The sequence below is a fragment of the Achroia grisella genome, unplaced genomic scaffold, assembly GCF_030625045.1.
Source record: "Achroia grisella isolate CSIRO2021 unplaced genomic scaffold, CSIRO_AGI_Agris_v1 utg149, whole genome shotgun sequence".
Lineage (NCBI taxonomy): Eukaryota > Metazoa > Arthropoda > Insecta > Lepidoptera > Pyralidae > Achroia > Achroia grisella.
This window is the reverse complement of record NW_026712644.1, coordinates 3,859,054-3,881,315: the sequence shown is the minus strand read 5'-3', so window position 1 is coordinate 3,881,315 and position 22,262 is coordinate 3,859,054. Positions and strand designations below refer to the sequence as shown.

The following is a 22,262-nucleotide window of genomic DNA, read 5'->3' as shown; positions in this document are numbered from 1 at the left end:
CTTTCTTCAGATAGAAATAATGGTAGGAATAGATTATTATTAAATAAAATTCAATTCAAATAGTATTGATAATATATATATATATATACATTAATTATAGTAGTGGAATTATTACAGTAAGAAATAGCATAGATTTTTTTTTTATTTAAATACTTTTAACAATATATTTAATATCTATTGTAGATATTAAATATACAATATCATCATCATTGATGAAAAAGAAACATCACTGTTGCTCTTTTAAACAAATGTGGTGCAACTTTACTTTTTAAAGGTAAAATATCTGAAAGTCATACTATTAAATTATGTTATGAGTCAAAATAAAAAGAAAAAAAAAATAGCATAGAAATCATTTTTTCAAATAAACTTAAGTTGAAGCATTTATCAATAGTCACAGTTATTTATTTTTATTACTTATTCATAATACTGTCCCATCACAAGAAGAACGAGCAATAAACTTGCGTGTTGCTCTTTTGAATAATTGTAACTTTACACTTTTAAATTCAAATGTATGAATAAACTGCCAACTAGCACTAATTCATTAGAGACATATTAAATACACAATAAGATTAAATCAGACACAGTGATTAAAACAGACCAGTCCCTACAAGGAACAGTCATTCACAAGTTCATGAGTATATATAGTAGAATAATAAAATAATATTTACATATTATTATGGGTTTCAGCAGATTTTGTTATGATGAAAGTATACTCTACAACCTCTGCACAGAATAGATAATTTCATTTACATCAATTCTGAGGGATGTATAAAGTTAAATTATGTTTCTGTGATACTTGATCTGCTATGTTTTGTTAATATCTACAAAACTAAGCTATTGGCACACAGGAAAAGCTGGGGCGGGTGACTAGTCAATAAAAACAAATACGCATTATGAGCGTAATTACAGGCTTGGCCATACTTATCTTTTAAATTTCGACAGTGAATCGCAAAAAATGGTAAATCATGCAGTCTTTATGAATCATATGGCGTGGGAAGTCAAAATAAAACGTAGGATGAATTTAAATATCATAAAGAATTAATTTATTCAGGAGTGAAATTTGTAAACAATTAATTTTAAGTGTAGAAAACGCAGGAGTATGGTTGTCTTGTTCAGCGTATTTATTAGCTTAAATAATAAAGTCATGAGTGGGGCAATGCGGCCAGTATCCTGTAGATAACTTTTTTTTTTATTATTTCATTTTTTTTTTGGTTTTGTCGCATAAAGGAATCCTTTATCAAATCATTTAATATCCATTTAGAAAGAACAGAAACAGCTTTAATTTGTTATCTGTGACAAACACATGTTCGAACCGTTTAAAATTAAGACGTAGGTATTTTTAAATAATTTAAGGCAAAATACTCACCTCGAAAAGTTTGAGCAGTATATTCACGTATAAACGTCTGACGCCCAGAGATTTTCCGATTGAAGCAAGGAATATAACACACAGTACTAAAAGAAGAAACGGAGTATACAGTATAGAGATCGCTACTGACACAATAGACATGATCAACGCCATTTTGACGACTGAATCATAGACCACTATACGATGAAATACGAGTGGGAATTAAACCATAAAGTAATTTCATTTTAGTTGTCATCGTCATGTCATGTCACCAAATCCATCCAAATAGTAATGTCACAAAAATTATGACCGACTTAGCAGATTATTTTCGAGGATTGCAAATTTTGAAACAGATTGTAAAAGATGTGGCACTTGTTACATTAAAAAAAATATTAACACAGTAGACTAACGTCTTATTAAAAAAAAATTGTATTAAAAAAATTAAACCGTCTATCAAATCCTTAGTCAACGTACAGAGTAGTTGAATATATTTCGTGACTGTCAATCAACAGACTTGAAGTAAAATTAACCTGTACTCTCCACCTTTATCAAAAATCTTCAAGGATTCATAACCAAAAGATATTACAATTTTACTGAATCTATTAGATATTTTTAATAAATTAACAAAATGTCTGACCTTCCATACGGACCCCCAGTACGAGTATCACCATTGATCAGGGTAATTATTGTAAATTATTTTTAATTCGATGATCATATCAGTGAATATTATGTAACAAATAGGATTCTATATTTGAATTAAACATTAATTAAGGAATGTATAACAGGTTGTTTAATAATCAACCCTATTATTTAGATATTAATAGAACTATTTTAGCTTATTGATAAATAAGAACGAAATATTTTTATGAATTTGTAGAACCCTTTTTTTTTTCTTTACCACGGCATATTTGCATGTAATTGTTTCCTTAGATTCATTTTGAAGGATTTCAAATGAAAATCATTTTGAAGGATTGAAAATAAAAAAAATATTTATTCAGGTATGATTTTATACGCACGTCATAATTTTTTATTGTATATAGTTCGACTAGCTTCTTCAGTTAAGAAGAACGGGCGAGAAACAGTACTGATACTTTATATATGTTATTATTTTTAGTTGGTATCAATTTTGAAATCATAGCATTTAACTATTATATATGTGTAACATATTAAATCCCTTTTTAGACTAACTACCACTAGGCAGATGGGGATTGTTAGTAATGTGAAATAATAAAATTTCTAGCAATGTACCAAGTCAAGCAGACCTCCAAGTGGTTCCCCTGGAAACCATCATGATAAATTACTAGTGAATTTGTCACAATGGCCAAACTGATCTCATACTCATCTTATCATCCTCTGTTGGTGTCCAGTATGTTAGTGCAGGCAGGAGTACCATGCCATTATCATCCAAAAAGGAAAAAATCTTATATAAGCTTACTAGCTACTCGGCCCGACTTCCCCCTGGTGTACATGTATTATACATATAAACCTTCCTCTTGAATCACTATCTATTAAAAATAACCACTACAAAATCCATTACATAGTTTTAAAGATTTAAGCATACATAGGGACGGACAGACAGTGACAGCGACTTTGTTTTATACTATGTAATGATATATATAACATCTTTTCTATGGTGTTTCCCCATATAATCATTTATTGAGGCATTATTTAGTACTTTTTTTATAAAATTACTGAAATCATTAAACTATACTTCTAAAGTATGGGGCCATATTGTAAAATGTAATGCCTGTTTCCATAAAAGATACATCAATCAATCAATAATCTCAGGACAATTCACACAGCGCCATCTAGACCCAAGTTAAGTTAGCTAAAGCTTTATGGGTACTAGATAACTGATACAAATACATAGATATTTTTTTTTCGAAAATACATACATATTATACATAGAAAACACCCAGACCAATACAAACAGTTATAATCAAGAATACAAATGTTTATGCCGTGCGAGGAATCGAACCCGTGACCATCGGATGTAAAGCAGTGTGCTGGACCACAGAGGTCGTCAAATATATTATATCGTCATATATATTATGTGTATTATTATAATTGATGATAATGTAATGGTGAACCCGTCTACACTAACAGTATATGCGCTCAGTCCGCATGTGACAGGCACAGCTAGTCGATAATATGTGAATTTAACATGTTAATCGCCAGGATAATATCAGAAAAAATTCACTTTATTAGATAATTTAGTTAAAAATGTATCAAGGAAACTTAATGTTTAACAGAATTTTTTTTGCCAAAATTCCCGGAAATACAGGATGTTTTATATCACACATATATGACTGACATGACCCTATATTAAAACTTTTTCTCGACAAGCTGTATCAGAGTCTTATATGTCTGATGCATCCAAACAAGATACAACAAATATTAACCTATTGTTTTGAAGTTTTTGAACACGCCTTCAACCAAATCGCGTACGTCAGACATATGTATATGTCTGACATGGCTCATGTAGAACTTCTTAGCGTCAGACACATACGACTGACATGGCACGTGTTAATGGGATTCAAAATATCTTTATTCATGTAGGTCTATTACAGACTCTTATGATATGTCAAATCTACCGTCAGTTCGGAATGATGTCGATGAGAAGAACTGACAAGAAACTCAGCTCGTATTTTTTTTGTACATATTTACAATAATACATATTATATTTATTCCAGTTTGGTAGGTGGTCATTCCTCGGCGCCGGTATACTGTATGGAGCATTCCACCAGAATAGACTGTCAAAGAAAGAAGCCAAGTTCAGAGAGATCGAGGCCAAAGAGAAAGTCATCCGAGATGCAAAGCTGAAGGAAGAGAAGGCCATAGCGGCAGCTGGTATGTGTATATCTTTTACAAAAGTAGACATGTTCTCCTGCTGTTAGTGATCACACAAAGAACACAAGAAGGCTATTTTTTTTGTGAATGATAGTGGAATGGTGCACCTGTCTGCGCTAACGGTTTCGAAGATGACAAGATGAGCATGGTGTCAGGTCAGTTAGCCCATTGTGGTAAATTCGCCATGAATTTATCACGATGGTTTCCAGTGGGTACCGCGTGGAGTTCAACCTGATATAGTACATTGCTAGTAATGGGGTCATGAGTCCACATTACTAACAATTCCCTTCACCCAGAAGGCTATATTAAGCTTTCTTATGGGTTGTCAATGCGCACATAACACCCCTGATGTTTCAGAAGTCCATAGTCTACAGCAGGGATCTTAGGTCCGTAACCGTAACCGAAACTATCGGAATAAAAGTAAAAGTTTCAGATAATATCGGATAGGGACGGAGCCTAATTCAGATATGTTATGCAACCAATATATTAGCTGTTTGTGTTTTACTTTTGAAATTCTATAAAAAATTAATATCCGTAACCGAAATTATCCGAAACTAACGGATAATCCGAAATAATTTCATATCCGCAACCGTATCCGTGTCCGGTATAATAAACATTCCTATATCCGAAACCTATCTGTATCCGATATTTCTACTCTACGGTCTACGGTAACTATTTACCAGCAGATGGGACGTATGCCTATTTGTCACCATAGTTTTATAAAAAAACAAATAGGGGGGGAAAGGATATTGTGAGTAATGTGTAGTGATGATCTTATTGCTAGCAATGTACCACGTCAGGTTGACCTCCACGCGGTTCCCCCTGGAAACCAACGTGATAAAGTCAGGCGAATTTGTCAGGACGTGCAGACTGACCTGACCATCATGCTCATGTTATCGTCAACTGGTGCCCCGCCAACGTAAATCGTTAGCCCAGCAATATAGATACGGTATATACACCAAAATAATATATTTTACAATTTTTGTCTGTCTCTCTGTTTGTTCCGGCTAATCTCTGAAATGGCTGGACCGATTTTGATGGTGTTTTTTTTGACAGTTAGGTGATGTAATGAGTTGTAACTTAGACTACTTTTACTTTAGAAAAATAAAGTTAAATTCCACGCGGACGTAGTCGCGAGTACGGCTAGTTGCTAATATGATTTTTTTTTATATTTCCAGCCGAGATTAAAGCTCTCGAAGAACTCGTCTCGCCCGTGAAGAATTGAACAGGATGTAAATGACTCTAGTTTTAAGTTAACAGTGAAGAAACACCGCCATCTTGTATTTTGTGTATTGCCATAACGAATAATTCGCAAAACAGGTCCCTTTATTTAATTAACAATTGTAATTAAATATTTACAATTTTGCACTAATTTAGTGTTGCGAATCTTATAACTCTCAAATATTTATTAAATGTCGATTTTATGCTGCAATAAAGGAGTGTTACCAGGGATGCATAATAAAGACAGAAGTTCGGCTGTATACAGTTGTAGGTCTTTACCTGTTTTTTAGTTTTTATATGGCATAAAACAAACGAAATCTTGTTTAATTACTGTTGTATTTAATGAAATATAGGTGATTATATGATGTAATAGTTGCTTTTATTTAACACTAGTTACCTGTCCAGACTATAGAAAATATGTATGTACATGCACCAATTTTTATTAAATTTTATAATTTAATAAAAATTGTTCAAACCGTTACAGAGGTGATACGAGAATTTTAAACACATTGCTGTGGCTAAGGTTCTTGAATAAAATAATATAGCGACTATAAATTGAGATGTAAGCTATCCTACTTTTCAAGTTGGATCAATTTGCAATCGGTTCAGTAGTTTAGTAGTCCATCGCGGACAAACAACGTGACACGTAATTTTTATAAGACTAGCTATGCGCGCGGTTTCACTAGCGTGTAATTTCAAATTCAATATATAAAGCAAAAGACAAGCATGCGGCGAGACACTGTCACACTCGACCAAGAGGATTTCAAAGTAGCGTTCCTGGTACTCATCAGGGCCGTCTTTCACCTATTAGAGGCCCTGGGCACATTAACATACCTTCAAAACAAACCAGGCAAAAATTTTTTTTTTTCTTTCTTTCTATCTGCGATCAGCCCTTCCGGCTATAATCAGATTTTTTGAAGTTATTGGCTTTTTGAGATGAGGCCCCTTCAGTAAGGTGCCATCTCATTTACTTTCTTTCTTTAGATGTTGGCAAGGCGAGCTCTTTTTAATCTAGATGGACAGTTATTTATATCCAGTAGTTTTGAAGCTAACTGGTTCTTATGGCCGGCTAATCTGTGTTTATATCTTCCACAGGCTTTCTGTATCTCTTCTTTTACAGTTGGAATTTCTAGATGTGTATGTACTTCAATGTTTTTTATGAACCAAGGAGCTCTGGCTATGGTTTTTAATGCCTTGTTTTGGAAGCGCTGAAGAATTTCTATGTTAGAGTGTGAAGCTGATCCCCATAGTTCCATTACATATGTCCACACTGGTTTTATGATGCTCTTATAGATGAGGAGTTTGTTTTCCAGACTTAATTTAGACTGTCTACCTATCAGCCAGTACATGTCTTTAAGTTTTCTATCAGCTTGGTTTTTTTTTGCTTTTATGTGGTCTCTCCAAGTAAGTCTTCTGTCCAGATGCATTCCAGGCAAAAATAATGTTAAAAATCTTTATGTGTTGAGGTGTCCAAGTTCTTGGTAGACATTTATATGTATTTGTAATGTAATGACATAATATGTTAGAACTGTTTCCACATTAGCGAATGAGTAAATATAGGTGACATAGTTACCTATCATCACATTGATATAGGCTAACCTTTCAGTAAGGCCATAATATGTTAATAATAACAACTGACGATCTCAGTGGTCTAGTGGTTTAGCATACCGCCTTACTTCCGATGTACGCAGGATCGATTCACTGTCACACTCGACCAAGAGGATTCCAAAGTAGCGTTCTTGGTACTCATCAGGGCCGTCTTTCACCTATTAGAGGCCCTGGGCACATTAACATATTGGGGATGCCCTACCTTCAAAACAAACCAGGCAAAAATAATGTTAAAAATCTTTATGTGATGAGGTGTTCAAGTTCTTGTAGACATTTATATGTATTTGTGGGTATTTGTAATGTAATGACATAATTTTATATTAAATTGAATATGATTTAATTCGAATATTTGCAAACCTGTAAGGGGTGCTGCATGTCATGTACTTTTACTAGTTAATAATATCCGAAACTACCATGTAGCAAGGAAATAAATTATTATTATTATTATTAAGATTAAGATAATTGAACCTATAATTATACCAAAAAACACATTCAAATTACATATATAAAATAATGGGTAACATCCCACTTCATGTAACAGTTTTTGGATGCATTCATCATCTCGGGATATGCAAATATCTTCTGGAATTTATGCACAATTTCGTAGTATGGATCATAGAAGACTTATAATACAAAATTTTGTTCCATTGTTATCTTTGCGTCTCGTATTGGCTTAACTTTAAAAAAATGTTATTACAATTTAGTATTTATTTAACTTTAATTAATATCTTTACTAGATAATTGTGTCGTTAATACTATTCATTAGGTTTTTTTCTCTCCAAATATTAATATAAAGAAAAATTGTACTTGCTGCATCAATACTTTTGTGTCCAAAGTAATATTACAGTTTGAATTGACCGCCATTTTTCCTGATGTCAGTGTGCCTTGACATTTGTGAAGTATATTTTTTTTTTGGTTCGGTTTTTCCTTAATAGGGATAGGCAAAAGGACTCATCCCATACAGCCAATGTGAAGTATATATACAGTGAATTAGTTGTCAACAAGCCAGCCGTCATATATTACAAGGTACTCTGTACCAACTGGAGCAATACATAACTATAGATAGTGCAAGTAGAGATGTGCTAACTCGTATTAAACATTATATGAGTTAACTCGAGTTGAAATTCACTTAACCAGAGCCGGTTTTTTTAAAGCTGGCCTTGACAACTTCACCGAACTATACGGGGCGAGTGGAACAGGCACTTCAAACCTGTGGAGAACTTCAAAGGACTTACGCATGGCTGCTGGTCAACTCCTCGTATTTGAGTGCTCAATTTGTATTTCCTAAATGTTTATATCAAATCCGATTTTTAAATTTTACATGTCTACTTACTGGTGATTCGAAAATGTCCTAAATAAGGGATTTCCTCATATGTTACGGAATTTATAAAAATATACTAGGTATTTAAAGGTAACAAACAAATGACAACTGACAACCGCCAATGTACCTAATCATTTTAATGATAACATAATCTCAAACCTATAATGAGAAATATGTGACGAGTGAAAATGGTATGACATAAAATGATCAGGAAGAAGTCATTGTCGGTTCGACATGTCATGCTCACGCTCTTTCACTTGATTCGTTCATTTACCGGTCGAATTCCCCCAATTCGAGTTGGAAAAATTCAACTCAAGTTACATTGAACAAGTTACAAATCAACCCTGGACAATTCATTAGAGTAATCGTATATTCAATTTGTATTGGTCTCTAGTTTAAAGTTATTGTATGCTGTAGTTTTATTGGATTATAGTATGCTTTTCAAACTCGGCTAAATTGACAGGTGAAAATGTCAAATTTTCAATCTTTGGGGGTTATTTTATGGGGATTTGGAGGGATTTACACCTTCCCCTTGATGAGGAGAGTAATGAATTTTTAAAAATTTTAAGAACAGAATGCTTTTTGCAATATATTTAATAGATTTTAGGAGGGAGGGGTTGGGGGACTACTTATATTGATATTACTGGTACCTACCCTTTACTTTGGTGTCCCCCTTACAAAAGGGAATCCCCCTTGGGAAGCTGCGGTTCCTTATTGATTTTGAGGAGGACAGGTGAGCTTCTTCGTTCTGACTTACCTAACCTATACATTTATTTTCGACACTGACATTTGTAACGAATAACAAAACGCCGAAAGGATGTCAAAAGTATTTTCCTAAGCTAAACCTATTATTTTCACGTATTTTAATTTATATGTCAAAAATTAATACTTTCCGCAAGTTGATATTTTAGTAGACTAACAAAAACAAGAACAATCAAAGGTAAAATTATCGACTCTCAAATCGATTGTATAGATTTTACAGGTTATCTCTATACTTTATTAACTTTGTTTTAATGCGTTATTTTTATTAATACACCCACACATTATTTCTCAGTGACCCATAAAAATCGGTAATAAATATTAGTTTCCCATAGCGTACAACCCTAAAAATCGTAACAATTACAAGCTGGCAACATAGGTAATGTGAAATTTGTTTCTGCTTTCAAAACACTGAACGCTGTCAATTTCCCTGAAATACACTGAATCCACTACCTCCAATCTATTACTGGTTTTATTATTCTATCACAATTTTATATATGAAGTGAAAAAGTCTGTTAGATTGCCGAAATGCATTCAATCACCGACCACCACGACGCACAAGTAAAGGAGGAGCCTTGGTACTCAGTATCAGATGTAGCGGCAGTCAATATACGGGGAGACAATCTGCATGTTACTGGTGACACTAAACAACAGTCGCTTCCACTAGATGAGAAGTATCGGCAATACAATGAAGGTAGAAATACTGATGAGGAGCAGTGGACTGAAACAGAGGGTAATGGGCACGACGTAGATAGAGTAGTGGTTGTAAAGACTGAGTATGTTGATGAAAACGAAGAACCAGCAGATGTTAAGGATATATTGTGTGGTGAGGTAAATGATAATGTCCTAGAACTGTATGAGGATCATGAAATAAAAAACGAGATGGTTATAGGATCTACAGTTGTACAAGTGGAGTCTAGTAAATGCATGAAGCATGATATACAAAAGTCGATACAACAGAAGAGAAGAGGACCATCTAACAGTAAACAAGTTCATATGTGTGATATATGCAGGAAGACATTCAAGGATCATAAAACACTAAAAGACCATGTGTTATTGAAAAACCATGTTGTTGAAAAGCCATATACTTGTAATGTTTGTAACAAATGTGTTAGAAACAAGAGAAATTTAACCAACCACATGCTTATACACTCAAAAGAAAAACCATATAGTTGTGGTGTTTGTAACAAATGTTTTAGGTCCAAGTCTAGTTTAACCAGGCACATGCTTGTACATTCGAATGAAAAACCATATACTTGTAATGTTTGTAACAAATGTTTTAAAGTGAAGAATAGTTTAACCAGTCACATGTTGGTACATTCCAAAGAAAAGCCGTATAGTTGTGATGTTTGTAACAAATGTTTTAAAGTGAAGACTAATTTAAAACAGCACATGCTTGTACATTCAAATGAAAAACCATATACTTGTAATGTTTGTAACAAATGTTTTAAAGTGAAGAATAATTTAAAACAGCACATGCTTGTACATTCAAATGAAAAACCATATACTTGTAATGTTTGTAACAAATGTGTTAGAAACAAGAGAAATTTAACCAACCACATGCTTATACACTCAAAAGAAAAACCATATAGTTGTGGTGTTTGTAACAAATGTTTTAGGTTCAAGTGTAGTTTACCCAAGCACATGCTTGTACATTCAAATGAAAAACCATATAGTTGTAATGTTTGTAACAAATGTTTTAAAGTAAAGATTAGTTTAACCAGTCACATGTTGGTACATTCCAAAGAAAAGCCTTATAGTTGTGATGTTTGTAACAAATGTGTTAGAAACAAGAGAAATGTAACCAACCACATGCTTATACATTCAAAAGAAAAACCATATAGTTGTGGTGTTTGTAACAAATGTTTTAGGTTCAAGTGTAGTTTAACCAGGCACATGTTTGTACATTCAAATGAAAAACCGTATACTTGTAATGTTTGTAACAAATGTTTTAAAGTGAAGAATGATTTAAAACAGCACATGCTTGTACATTCAAATGAAAAACCATATACTTGTAATGTTTGTAACAAATGTGTCAGAAACAAGAGAAATTTATCCAACCACATGCTTATACATTCAAAAGAAAAACCATATAGTTGTGGTGTTTGTAACAAATGTTTTAGGTTCAAGTGTAGTTTAACCAAGCACATGCTTGTACATTCAAATGAAAAACCATATACTTGTAATGTTTGTAACAAATGTTTTAAAGTGAAGAATAATTTAAAACAGCACATGCTTGTACATTCAAATGAAAAACCATATACTTGTAATGTTTGTAACAAATGTTTTAAATTGAAGAATAAATTAAACCAGCACATAGTTGTACATACCTATCCAAAGCCTTATAGTTGTGATATTTGCAAGAAATGTTTTAGACACAAGGACTATCTACCCATACACATGCGTAGACATTGCAATGAAAAGCCGTATAGTTGTGATGTTTGTAACAAATGTTTTAAAGTGAAGATTAGTTTAAAACAGCACATGCTTGTACATATCAATGAAAAGCCATATAGTTGTGATGTTTGTAACAAATGTTTTAGAAATAAGAGCAATTTAACCAAACACAAGTGGTGTCACCGTTAATAACATTTCACGATTAATTTTATATTGTTATTTTGTACATAAGTATGTACAAAGTGGCAGCTCTGTCGTGCAATTGTACATCTGTTCACTTCATAAAAAAATTATATTTTAAGTATTTTTTGCTTTATGTCATTGTGTACTGTGCAACCTCTGTTTAGATGTAGACTCCAGGAGTTTAAGCTCAGTATATTGCAGGTAATAAGCTATGGATGTTATTAATGAGTCAGTGAATTGTCATAATATTTCTGAACCACCTCACCCTACCATGTGGTGGTGAAACCTTATTTTCTATTTTATTTCCTCAATTTCTCAATATGCTTGTACATTGCAATGAAAGACCATGTAGTTGTGATTTTTGTAACAAATGTTTTATAATCAAGCACATGGACGTACACTCCAATGAAAAATCATTGGATTGTATAAATTATAAAATATTAAAATTAAGAACCTATTAAAAAATGTAAGACTAATAAAAACTATTAGTTGTATAAAAATTGTTTTGGTATCGAAAAGTGAAATTACGAATTTACTATTCATTAATTAGTGTTTTACTGTCCAAGCATTTGTCTAAAGAAAAAATTGTACTGGGGGAATGAAAATTTTTGTGTCCAAAGTAATGTCATAATTTGAATTGACCGCCATTTTTCTGATGTCAGTGTGCCTTGACATTTGTCAAGTAGATATTTAGTGAATTATTGGTCAACAAGCCAGTCGTCCTACATTATAATGTACTGTGTGCCAACTGGAGCGATATACAACTATAGATGGTGCAAGTAGAGATGTGCTAACTCGTAATAAACATGACTTGAGTTAACTCGAGTTAGTCTAATATTGTTGGCCGCAGCTGGCCTTGACAGCTTCACCGAAATGTAGGGGTGAGTGGAAATGGCACTTCAAACGCGTGGAAGGACTTACGCATGTCTGTCAACTCCTCGTATTTGAGTGCTTTGTAGAGAATAGCGATAGCAATCTCCCGAAACGCACCGTTCGGTTGACAGCCCGCTACCGCTAGTTTCCGGACACAGAGCAGCGTACGTCCGGTATCTATTAATAGACAACTCGAGCTAGCCCTGCCGTAGCTTTTTCTGTATTTCCTACATATTTAAAATAAATCCGAGCATTTTTTACATTTTACGTCTATACTTGCTGGTGATTCAGGGATTTCCCCATAAGTCACGGAATTTATAAAAATGTACTTGGTATTTAAAGGTAACAAACAAATGATAACTGACAACCGCTAATGCTCCTAATCATTTTAATGATAACATAATCTCAAACCTAAAAAATATAATGAGAAATTTGTGACGAGTGAAAATGGTAAGACATAAAATGATCGGAAAGCTTCTGGTCATTATCGGTTCGACTTGTCATTCTCACGCTCTTTCACTTGAGTTCATTTACCGGTTGAATTCCCCCAATACGAGTTGGAAGAATTCAACTCAAGTTTCATTCAACAAGTTACAAATCAACCCTGGACAATTCATTAGAGTAAATGTATGTTCAATTCGTATTGGTCTCTAGTTTAATGTTATTGTATGCTTTAATGTTTTTGGATTATAGTATGCTTTTTAATCTCGGAGGCTAAATTGTGGTGTAAGTGTAAAATATTCAAATTTAGCGGTTTTGGGGCACAAGATATGGGCGCGTGAGGTTCTCAGGGTTTTTATGGTGAGATTTAAAGACTCTCTTATGGAAAGCTGTTTTATTTGTTAAAATACACAAAACTTTATGCAGACCAAATCGCGTGTGTCTTAACTAATTGTAAGGAATATACTACCAATCCTACTTGTTTTTTTTTCGGACTGCTCTAATGCTGTTGGCCGCAGCTGGCCTTTACTATTTTACCGGACGATCCTACTGATACAGTGGACATATTTATAGAATAGCGAGCGGGCGGGCGGCCGCAAGTGCTCCGGATTGGTCGGTCTGTTGCTACAGTGGTGGCATTCTTTGTAGTGAATGCCATTGGAGGTTATTTTAGGGAGGCAGGTCACCTCTCCCTTGAATTGTTATGAATTCTCATAGCTTTATTAAAATGTTTTTTGAAAATTTTAAGGTTAGGACGCTGTTTGCAAAATATATCTAATAGATTTTGGGGGGGAGGGGGTTTGGGGATACTCCTTACTTGGGGGGTTCACCCTTACTGAAGGAAATCTCCTTTGGGGGTTGTAGTTCGGTGTGGAGGACAGGTGACCTTCGATCTGAGCGTACTAGTGACCATAGCTCCAGTTTTCTTTTGTTTTATCATTTTTATCGTGTGGAAAAATCTTCAAAAGACCGTCACCCCGCCGGAGGGATGGCGAGGTGGTGTGTGGGACTTGTACCCACTAAAAAACCACACGGTGTACCTACGAGCGCCTATGCCGGAGCCAGGGGATTCGCAAGTGCATTCTACCCCAGCTCCGACGGCGACGGCCCGCCCGCCCTGTAGATGTTGTAGGGCAGGCCCCATCTCGTTTTGTGGTTAGGGCGACCTATTTCGCCCTACTCCATTGTGGAGGCGTGTGGGTCACGGTACACGCGCACACCTCCGGGGCCTTTGGATTGGGGGGACTGCCTCCCTCAAGGCAGTCACCCCGGCCCCAGTGGGGGATAGAGGGGGGCGGAGTTGGATACGCCCCCACCTCTAGGCCTGGCTCTTCTGCGGCGGAGGGAAGCGGGACGATCTGACTCCCGCTCCCTTTCCGCCGCCTCCTTCCGCGAGATAACTTCCTCGCAGAAGGAGCTCACCGCCAGCCACGATCTCTCGCTACTGATCATCCTCCGAACTAAATTCGGCAGCGAGAGATCGTCCCCCACTATTCGTGTGAGGACACGGCGCTCACTCTCAAACGCTGGACATATTTCCAGCGTGTGTTGCGCCGTGTCCTCAACACCTCCGCACTCGTGGCAGCCGGTCGTCGGCTCCTTCCTCGCCACATGACACAGATACCGCCCGAAGCAACCGTGCCCGGACAATATCTGTGTCATGCGGTACGTCAGTGGCCATCGCCTACTCATCCACCTTTTGAGGATGGGACGGACAGCCTCGACGGTCCTCAGGCCGGCCGATGGACTGGCCAGCCTTTCTCTCCACCTGATCCTGAGGATCCGCCGAAAGTCGGACCTCCGCGCTCCAATCTCGTGGCCAGCGGGTGCCTCCCCCATGGAACGTCGCTCCGCGCGCCAGTGATACACTGACGCGTGGAGCTCCGCTACCAGGTCCCACGGAGGAGACCCCGCCAGCAGATCCGCCGCTTCCCCGGATATGGTGCGGTAGCCTCTTATGGCCCGTATGGCCATGACCCTGTGTGGCCTGTTGAGGCAGGCCACATTTTCCCTACCTAGGGCCCCCACCCAGATGGGGGCCCCGTACAGGGCCATGGACCAACCTTCTCCCGGGCTCCTCACATTTGGCAGCAGCCAGCTAAGAGCGCCGGCGGCTGCCATAAGGCGAGGGACCAGGTTCCGGAAGTGAGCGCGGAAGCTCCAACGACTGTCCAGGTCAAGCCCCAAGTATCGAATACAGGGCTTGACCCCCACCCTCTGGCCACTGACGACCAGCTGGGCATCCGGAGGTGGCGCACGCCGAGGCCCATGAAAACACAGGACCTCGGTCTTCTCCAGCGCCACCTGGAGCCCAAGCCTTCTTATAAAAAAAAATGTGGTCAAGTTGTGCCTTAACCATTTTGTGTGTTCCATCCTTGTCAAGGGGAGTGCTAACCGTCTCTCCTTTCAATAGACACTTATCATTACACTCTAACCTAACGTAACCTACGCATTTAATTTTCGACTGACATTTGTAAGGAATAAAAAAACGCCGAAAGGATGTCAAAAGTATTTTCCTAAGCTAAAACAATTATTTTCACGTATTTTAATTAAAATGTCAAAAATTACTACTTTCCGCAAGTTGAAATTTTAGTAGACTAACAAAAACAAGAACAATCAAAGGTAAAATTTTTGACTCTTAAATCGATTGTATATATTTTACAGGTTATCCCTATACTTTATTAATTTTGTTTTAATGCGTTTTTTTTTTTATTAATACACCCACACATTATTTTTCAGTGACCCATAAAAATCGGTAATAAATATTAGTTTCCGATAGTGTCACAACCCTAAAAACCGTAACAATAACAAGCTGGCAACATAGTTAAAGTGAAATTTGTCTCTGAAGCTTTTGAATAGTATAATTTTTGCTCTGAATTTAAAAAACCCGTTATAAATAATTGTATACACTGACCACTGTCAAATTCCCTAAAATACACTAAATCCATTACTGGTTTTATTATTCTATCACAATATTATATATGAAGTGAAAAAGTCTGTTAGGTTGCCGAAATGCATTCAATCACCGACCACCACGACGCACAAGTAAAGGAGGAGCCTTGGTACTCAGTATCAGATGTAGCGGCAGTCAATATACGGGGAGACAATCTGCATGTTACTGGTGACACTAAACAACAGTCGCTTCCACTAGATGAGGAGTATCGGCAATACAATGAAGGTAGAAGTACTGAAGAGGAGCAGTGGACTGAAACAGAGGGTAATGGGCAGGACGTAGATAGAGTAGTGGTTGTAAAGACTGAGTATGTTGATGAAAACGAAGAACCAGCAGATGTTAATGATATATTTTGTGGTGAGGTAAATGATAATGTCCTAGAACTGTATGAGGATCATGAAATAAAAAACGAGATGGTTATAGGACCTACAGTTGTACAAGTGGAGTCTAGTAAATGCATGAAGCATGATATACAAAAATCAATACAACAGAAGAGAAGAGGACCATCTAACAGTAAACAAGTTCATATGTGTGATATATGCAGGAAGACATTCAAGGATCATAAAACACTAAAAGACCATGTGTTATTGAAAAACCATGTTGTTGAAAAGCCATATAGTTGCAATGTTTGTAACAAATGTTTTAAAAACAAGAACTATCTACCCAGACACATGTTGGTACATTCCAATGAAAAACCATACAGTTGTGATGTTTGTAACAAATGTTTTAGGACCAAGAACTATCTAACCGAACACATGCAAATACATTCCAAAGAAAAACCATATAGTTGTGATGTTTGTAACAAATGTTTTAAAAGGAAGAATAATTTGAAACAACACATGTTTGTACATACCAATGAAAAACCATATAGTTGCGATGTTTGTAACAAAGGTTTTAGAATTAAGATAATATTAATCAGGCACATGCTTGTACATACCAATGAAAAACCATACAGTTGTGATGTTTGTAACAAATGTTTTAGACACAAGGACTATCTAAGCACACACATGCAAATACATACCAATGAAAAACCATATAATTGTGGTGTTTGTAACAAATATTTTAAACTGAAGAATACTTTGAAACAACACATGTTTGTACATACCAATGAAAAACCATATAGTTGCGATGTTTGTAACAAAGGTTTTAGAATTAAGATAAATTTAATCAGGCACATGTTTGTACATACCAATGAAAAACCATACAGTTGTGATGTTTGTAACAAATGTTTTAGATACAAGGACTATCTAAGCACACACATGCAAATACATACCAATGAAAAACCATATAATTGTGGTGTTTGTAACAAATGTTTTCGAATAAAGGGACGTTTAACCACACACATGCTTGTACATACCAATGAAAAGCCATACAGTTGTGATGTTTGTAACAAATGTTTTAAAACAAAGAGTAATTTAACCATACACATGCTTATACATTCCAAAGAAAAACCATATGGTTGTGATGTTTGTGACAAATGTTTTAGAAACAAGAACAATCTAACCAGACACATGCGTACACATTCCAAAGAAAAACCATATAGTTGTGATGTTTGTAACAAATGTTTTAAAGTGAAGAGTAATTTAAACACACACTTGCTTGTACATTCAAATGAAAAGCCATACAGTTGTGATGTTTGTAACAAATATTTTGCAACGAAGACATGTTTAACCAGGCACATGCTTGTACATAGCAATGAGAAACCATACAGTTGTGATGTTTGTAACAAATGTTTTAGAAAAAGGAACTATTTAACCAAACACATGCAAATACATTCCAAAGAAAAACCATACAGTTGTGATGTTTGTAACAAATGTTTTAAACTGAAGAATAGTTTAAAACAGCACATGCTTGAATATACCAATGGAAAACCATATAGTTGTGATGTTTGTAACAAATGTTTTGGAATGAAGGTAAATTTAATCAGGCACATGATTATACATAACAATGAAAAACCATATAGTTGTGATGTTTGTAACAAATGTTTTAAAGTGAAGTATAATTTAAAAAAGCACATGCTTGTACATTCAAATGATAAACCATATACTTGTAATGTTTGTAACAAATGTTTTAAATTGAGGAATAATTTAAACCAGCACATAGTTGTACATAGCTATGCAAAGCCTTATAGTTGTGATATTTGCAAGAAATGTTTTAGAAACAAGGAGTATCTATCCAGACACGTGCGTAGACATCGCAATGAAAAGCCATATAGTTGTGATATTTGTAACAAACGTTTTAAAGTGAAGAATAATTTAAAACAGCACATGCTTACACATACCAATGAGAAGCCATACAGTTGTGATGTTTGTAACAAATGTTTTAGAACCAAGAGCAATATAACCGCACACATGCTTATACATTTCAATGAAAAGCCATATGGTTGTGATGTTTGTAACAAACAGTTTAGAAATAAGGGCAATTTAAAGAGACACGTGTGTGTCACCGTTAATAACATTTCATGATTAATAATTTTATATTGTTATTTTGTACATAAGTATGTACAAAGTGGCAGCTCTGTCGTGCAAATGTACATCTGTTCATTTCAGAAAAAAATATATTTTAAGTATTTTTTGCTTTATGTCATTGTGTACTGTGCAACCTCTGTTTAGATGTAGACTCCAGGAGTTTAAGCTCAGTATATTGCAGGTAACAAGCTATGGATGTTATTAATGAGTCAGTGAATTGTCATAATATTTCTGAACCACCTCACCCTACCATGTGGTGGTGAAACCTTATTTTCTATTTTATTTCCTCAATTTCTCAATATGCTTGTACATTGCAATGAAAGACCATGTTGTTGTGATTTTTGTAACAAATGTTTTATAATCAAGCACATGGACGTACACTCCAATGAAAAATCATTGGATTGTATAAATTATAAAATATTAAAATTAAGAACCTATTAAAAAATGTAAGACTAATAAAAACTATTAGTTGTATAAAAATTGTTTTGGTATCGAAAAGTGAAATTACAAATTTACTATTCATTAATTAGTGTTTTACTGTCCAAGCATTTGTCTAAAGAAAAAATTGTACTGGGGGAATGAAAATTTTTGTGTCCAAAGTAATGTCATAATTTGAATTGACCGCCATTTTTCTGATGTCAGTGCACCAATGTCAGTGTGCCTTGACTTTTGTCAAGTAGATATTTAGTGAATTATTGGTCAACAAGCCAGTCGTCCTACATTATAATGTACTGTGTGCCAACTGGAGCGATATACAACTATAGATGGTGCAAGTAGAGATGTGCTAACTCGTAATAAACATGACTTGACTTAACTCGAGTTAGTCTAATATTGTTGGCCGCAGCTGGCCTTGACAGCTTCACCGAAATGTAGGGGTGAGTGGAAATGGCACTTCAAACGCGTGGAAGGACTTACGCATGTCTGTCAACTCCTCGTATTTGAGTGCTTTGTAGAGAATAGCGATAGCAATCTCCCGAAACGCACCGTTCGGTTGACAGCCCGCTACCGCTAGTTTCCGGACACAGAGCAGCGTACGTCCGGTATCTATTAATAGACAACTCGAGCTAGCCCTGCCGTAGCTTTTTCTGTATTTCCTACATATTTAAAATAAATCCGAGCATTTTTTACATTTTACGTCTATACTTGCTGGTGATTCAGGGATTTCCTCATAAGTCACGGAATTTATAAAAATGTACTTGGTGTTTAAAGGTAACAAACAAATGATAACTGACAACCGCTAATGCACCTAATCATTTTAATGATAACATAATCTCAAACCTAAAAAATATAATGAGAAATTTGTGACGAGTGAAAATGGTAAGACATAAAATGATCGGAAAGCTTCTGGTCATTATCGGTTCGACTTGTCATTCTCACGCTCTTTCACTTGAGTTCATTTACCGGTTGAATTCCCCCAATACGAGTTGGAAGAATTCAACTCAAGTTTCATTCAACAAGTTACAAATCAACCCTGGACAATTCATTAGAGTAAATGTATGTTCAATTCGTATTGGTCTCTAGTTTAATGTTATTGTATGCTTTAATGTTTTTGGATTATAGTATGCTTTTTAATCTCGGAGGCTAAATTGTGGTGTAAGTGTAAAATATTCAAATTTAGCGGTTTTGGGGCACAAGATATGGGCGCGTGAGGTTCTCAGGGTTTTTATGGTGAGATTTAAAGACTCTCTTATGGAAAGCTGTTTTATTTGTTAAAATACACAAAACTTTATGCAGACCAAATCGCGTGTGTCTTAACTAATTGTAAGGAATATACTACCAATCCTACTTGTTTTTTTTTCGGACTGCTCTAATGCTGTTGGCCGCAGCTGGCCTTTACTATTTTACCGGACGATCCTACTGATACAGTGGACATATTTATAGAATAGCGAGCGGGCGGGCGGCCGCAAGTGCTCCGGATTGGTCGGTCTGTTGCTACAGTGGTGGCATTCTTTGTAGTGAATGCCATTGGAGGTTATTTTAGGGAGGCAGGTCACCTCTCCCTTGAATTGTTATGAATTCTCATAGCTTTATTAAAATGTTTTTTGAAAATTTTAAGGTTAGGACGCTGTTTGCAAAATATATCTAATAGATTTTGGGGGGGAGGGGGTTTGGGGATACTCCTTACTTGGGGGTTCACCCTTACTGAAGGAAATCTCCTTTGGGGGTTGTAGTTCGGTGTGGAGGACAGATGACCTTCGATCTGAGCGTGATCTGAGATTTTTTTTTTTTTATCGTGTGGAAAAATCTTCAAAAGACCGTTACCCCGCCGGAGGGATGGCGAGGTGGTGTGTGGGACTTGTACCCACTAAAAAACCACACGGTGTACCTACGAGCGCCTATGCCGGAGCCAGGGGATTCGCAAGTGCATTCTACCCCAGCTCCGACGGCGACGGCCCGCCCTGTAGATGTTGTAGGGCAGGCCCCATCTCGTTTTGTGGTTAGGGCGACCATGGCCATGACCCTGTGTGGCCTGTTGAGGCAGGCCACATTTTCCCTACCTAGGGCCCCCACCCAGATGGGGGCCCCGTACAGGGCCATGGACCGCACCACGCCGAGGTATAGGCGGCGGGAACCTTCTCCCGGGCCCCTCACATTTGGCAGCAGCCAGCTACGAGCGCCGGCGGCTGCCATAAGGCGAGGGACCAGGTTCCGTGAGAACGTGAAGTGAGCGCGGAAGCTCCAACGACTGTCCAGGTCAAGCCCCAAGTATCGAATACAGGGCTTGACCCCCACCCTCTGGCCACTGACGACCAGCTGGGCATCCGGAGGTGGCGCACGCCGAGGCCCATGAAAACACAGGACCTCGGTCTTCTCCAGCGCCACCTCTCCAGGTGGTTTGGGCTCCCCCAAGCCTTCTTATAAAAAAAAATGTGGTCAAGTTGTGCCTTAACCATTTTGTGTGTTCCATCCTTGTCAAGGGGAGTGCTAACCGTCTCTCCTGGGGGGAAGGGGATTATTAGCAATGGGAACTAGTAATTCCCATTGCTAGCAATGTACCATGTTAGGTCGACCTCCACGCGGTTCTCCCTGGAAACCATCGTGATGAATTCTTGGTGAATTTGTCACGATGGGCTAACTGACCTGACCTCATGCTCATCTTATCATCCTCCACTGGTGCCCCGCCAGCGTAAACCGTTAGCGCAGGCGGGTGCACCATTCCATTATCATACACAAAAAAAAAAACGTCTCTCCTTTCAATAGACACTTATCATTACACTCTAACCTAACGTAACCTACGCATTTAATTTTCGACTGACATTTGTAAGGAATAAAAAAACGCCGAAAGGATGTCAAAAGTATTTTCCTAAGCTAAAACAATTATTTTCACGTATTTTAATTAAAATGTCAAAAATAACTACTTTCCGCAAGTTGAAATTTTAGTAGACTAACAAAAACAAGAACAATCAAAGGTAAAATTTTTGACTCTTAAATCGATTGTATATATTTTACAGGTTATCCCTATACTTTATTAATTTTGTTTTAATGCGTTTTTTTTTTATTAATACACCCACACATTATTTCTCAGTGACCCATAAAAATCGGTAATAAATATTAGTTTCCGATAGTGTCACAACCCTAAAAACCGTAACAATAACAAGCTGGCAACATAGTTCAAGTGAAATTTGTCTGGACTTTTTGGCGGGAAGTCAAATTGAGCGGGTGTTTTAAATCTTCTCCTTTTTGATTTTTTTATTTTAATTGTAAATACCTAAATAGTAAATCAAGCAGAGAAAATGAGTGATAGTAGCGACGGGGGAAACCCCGTCGACCGTGGAAAAAGTCAACGCGGCAAAAAACGGAAGATGTCGCCGAATCATTTAATTATATCCGAGGACTATAAAA

General features: G+C 36.5%; 4 protein-coding genes, 1 non-coding gene and 1 pseudogene across 6 annotated transcripts in view; 3 read left to right on the top strand and 3 right to left on the bottom strand.

The window, feature by feature from the left end:
* LOC131840750 (glycerol-3-phosphate acyltransferase 4) overlaps positions 1-1,537 on the bottom strand; it is a 38,445-nt gene extending 36,908 nt beyond the window's left edge. For both annotated transcript variants that reach the window (XM_059188941.1, XM_059188942.1), the window contains exon 1: positions 1,367-1,537. In XM_059188941.1, the coding sequence (XP_059044924.1) occupies positions 1,367-1,519 (153 nt within the window). In that variant the 5' untranslated portion in view covers positions 1,520-1,537. The remainder of the gene's footprint in view (positions 1-1,366) is intronic.
* LOC131840755 (ATP synthase subunit e, mitochondrial) overlaps positions 1-5,658 on the top strand; it is a 38,721-nt gene extending 33,063 nt beyond the window's left edge. The window contains exons 2-4 of the mRNA XM_059188948.1: positions 1,927-2,024; positions 4,039-4,195; positions 5,374-5,658. Coding sequence (XP_059044931.1) covers positions 1,974-2,024; positions 4,039-4,195; positions 5,374-5,420 — 255 coding nt within the window. The 5' untranslated portion in view covers positions 1,927-1,973 and the 3' untranslated portion in view covers positions 5,421-5,658. The remainder of the gene's footprint in view (positions 1-1,926; positions 2,025-4,038; positions 4,196-5,373) is intronic.
* Positions 5,659-9,402: 3,744 nt separating this feature from the next.
* Positions 9,403-12,197, top strand: LOC131840749 (gastrula zinc finger protein XlCGF58.1-like). Its single transcript, XM_059188940.1, has one exon. The coding sequence runs from the start codon at positions 9,633-9,635 to the stop codon at positions 11,688-11,690; it is 2,058 nt and encodes a 685-aa protein (XP_059044923.1). The 5' UTR covers positions 9,403-9,632; the 3' UTR covers positions 11,691-12,197.
* A 3,128-nt stretch (positions 12,198-15,325) lies between these two features.
* LOC131840852 (U6atac minor spliceosomal RNA) lies at positions 15,326-15,415 on the bottom strand. Its single transcript, XR_009357431.1, has one exon. It is a non-coding gene; the product is annotated as a U6atac minor spliceosomal RNA (small nuclear RNA).
* A 470-nt stretch (positions 15,416-15,885) lies between these two features.
* Positions 15,886-19,270, top strand: LOC131840747 (gastrula zinc finger protein XlCGF58.1-like). The gene has a single exon (XM_059188938.1). It carries the CDS (start codon positions 16,011-16,013, stop codon positions 18,414-18,416), a length of 2,406 nt encoding a protein of 801 aa, XP_059044921.1. The 5' UTR covers positions 15,886-16,010; the 3' UTR covers positions 18,417-19,270.
* A 2,011-nt stretch (positions 19,271-21,281) lies between these two features.
* LOC131840853 (U6atac minor spliceosomal RNA) lies at positions 21,282-21,359 on the bottom strand (annotated as a pseudogene).
* Between the last annotated feature and the right edge of the window lie 903 nt (positions 21,360-22,262).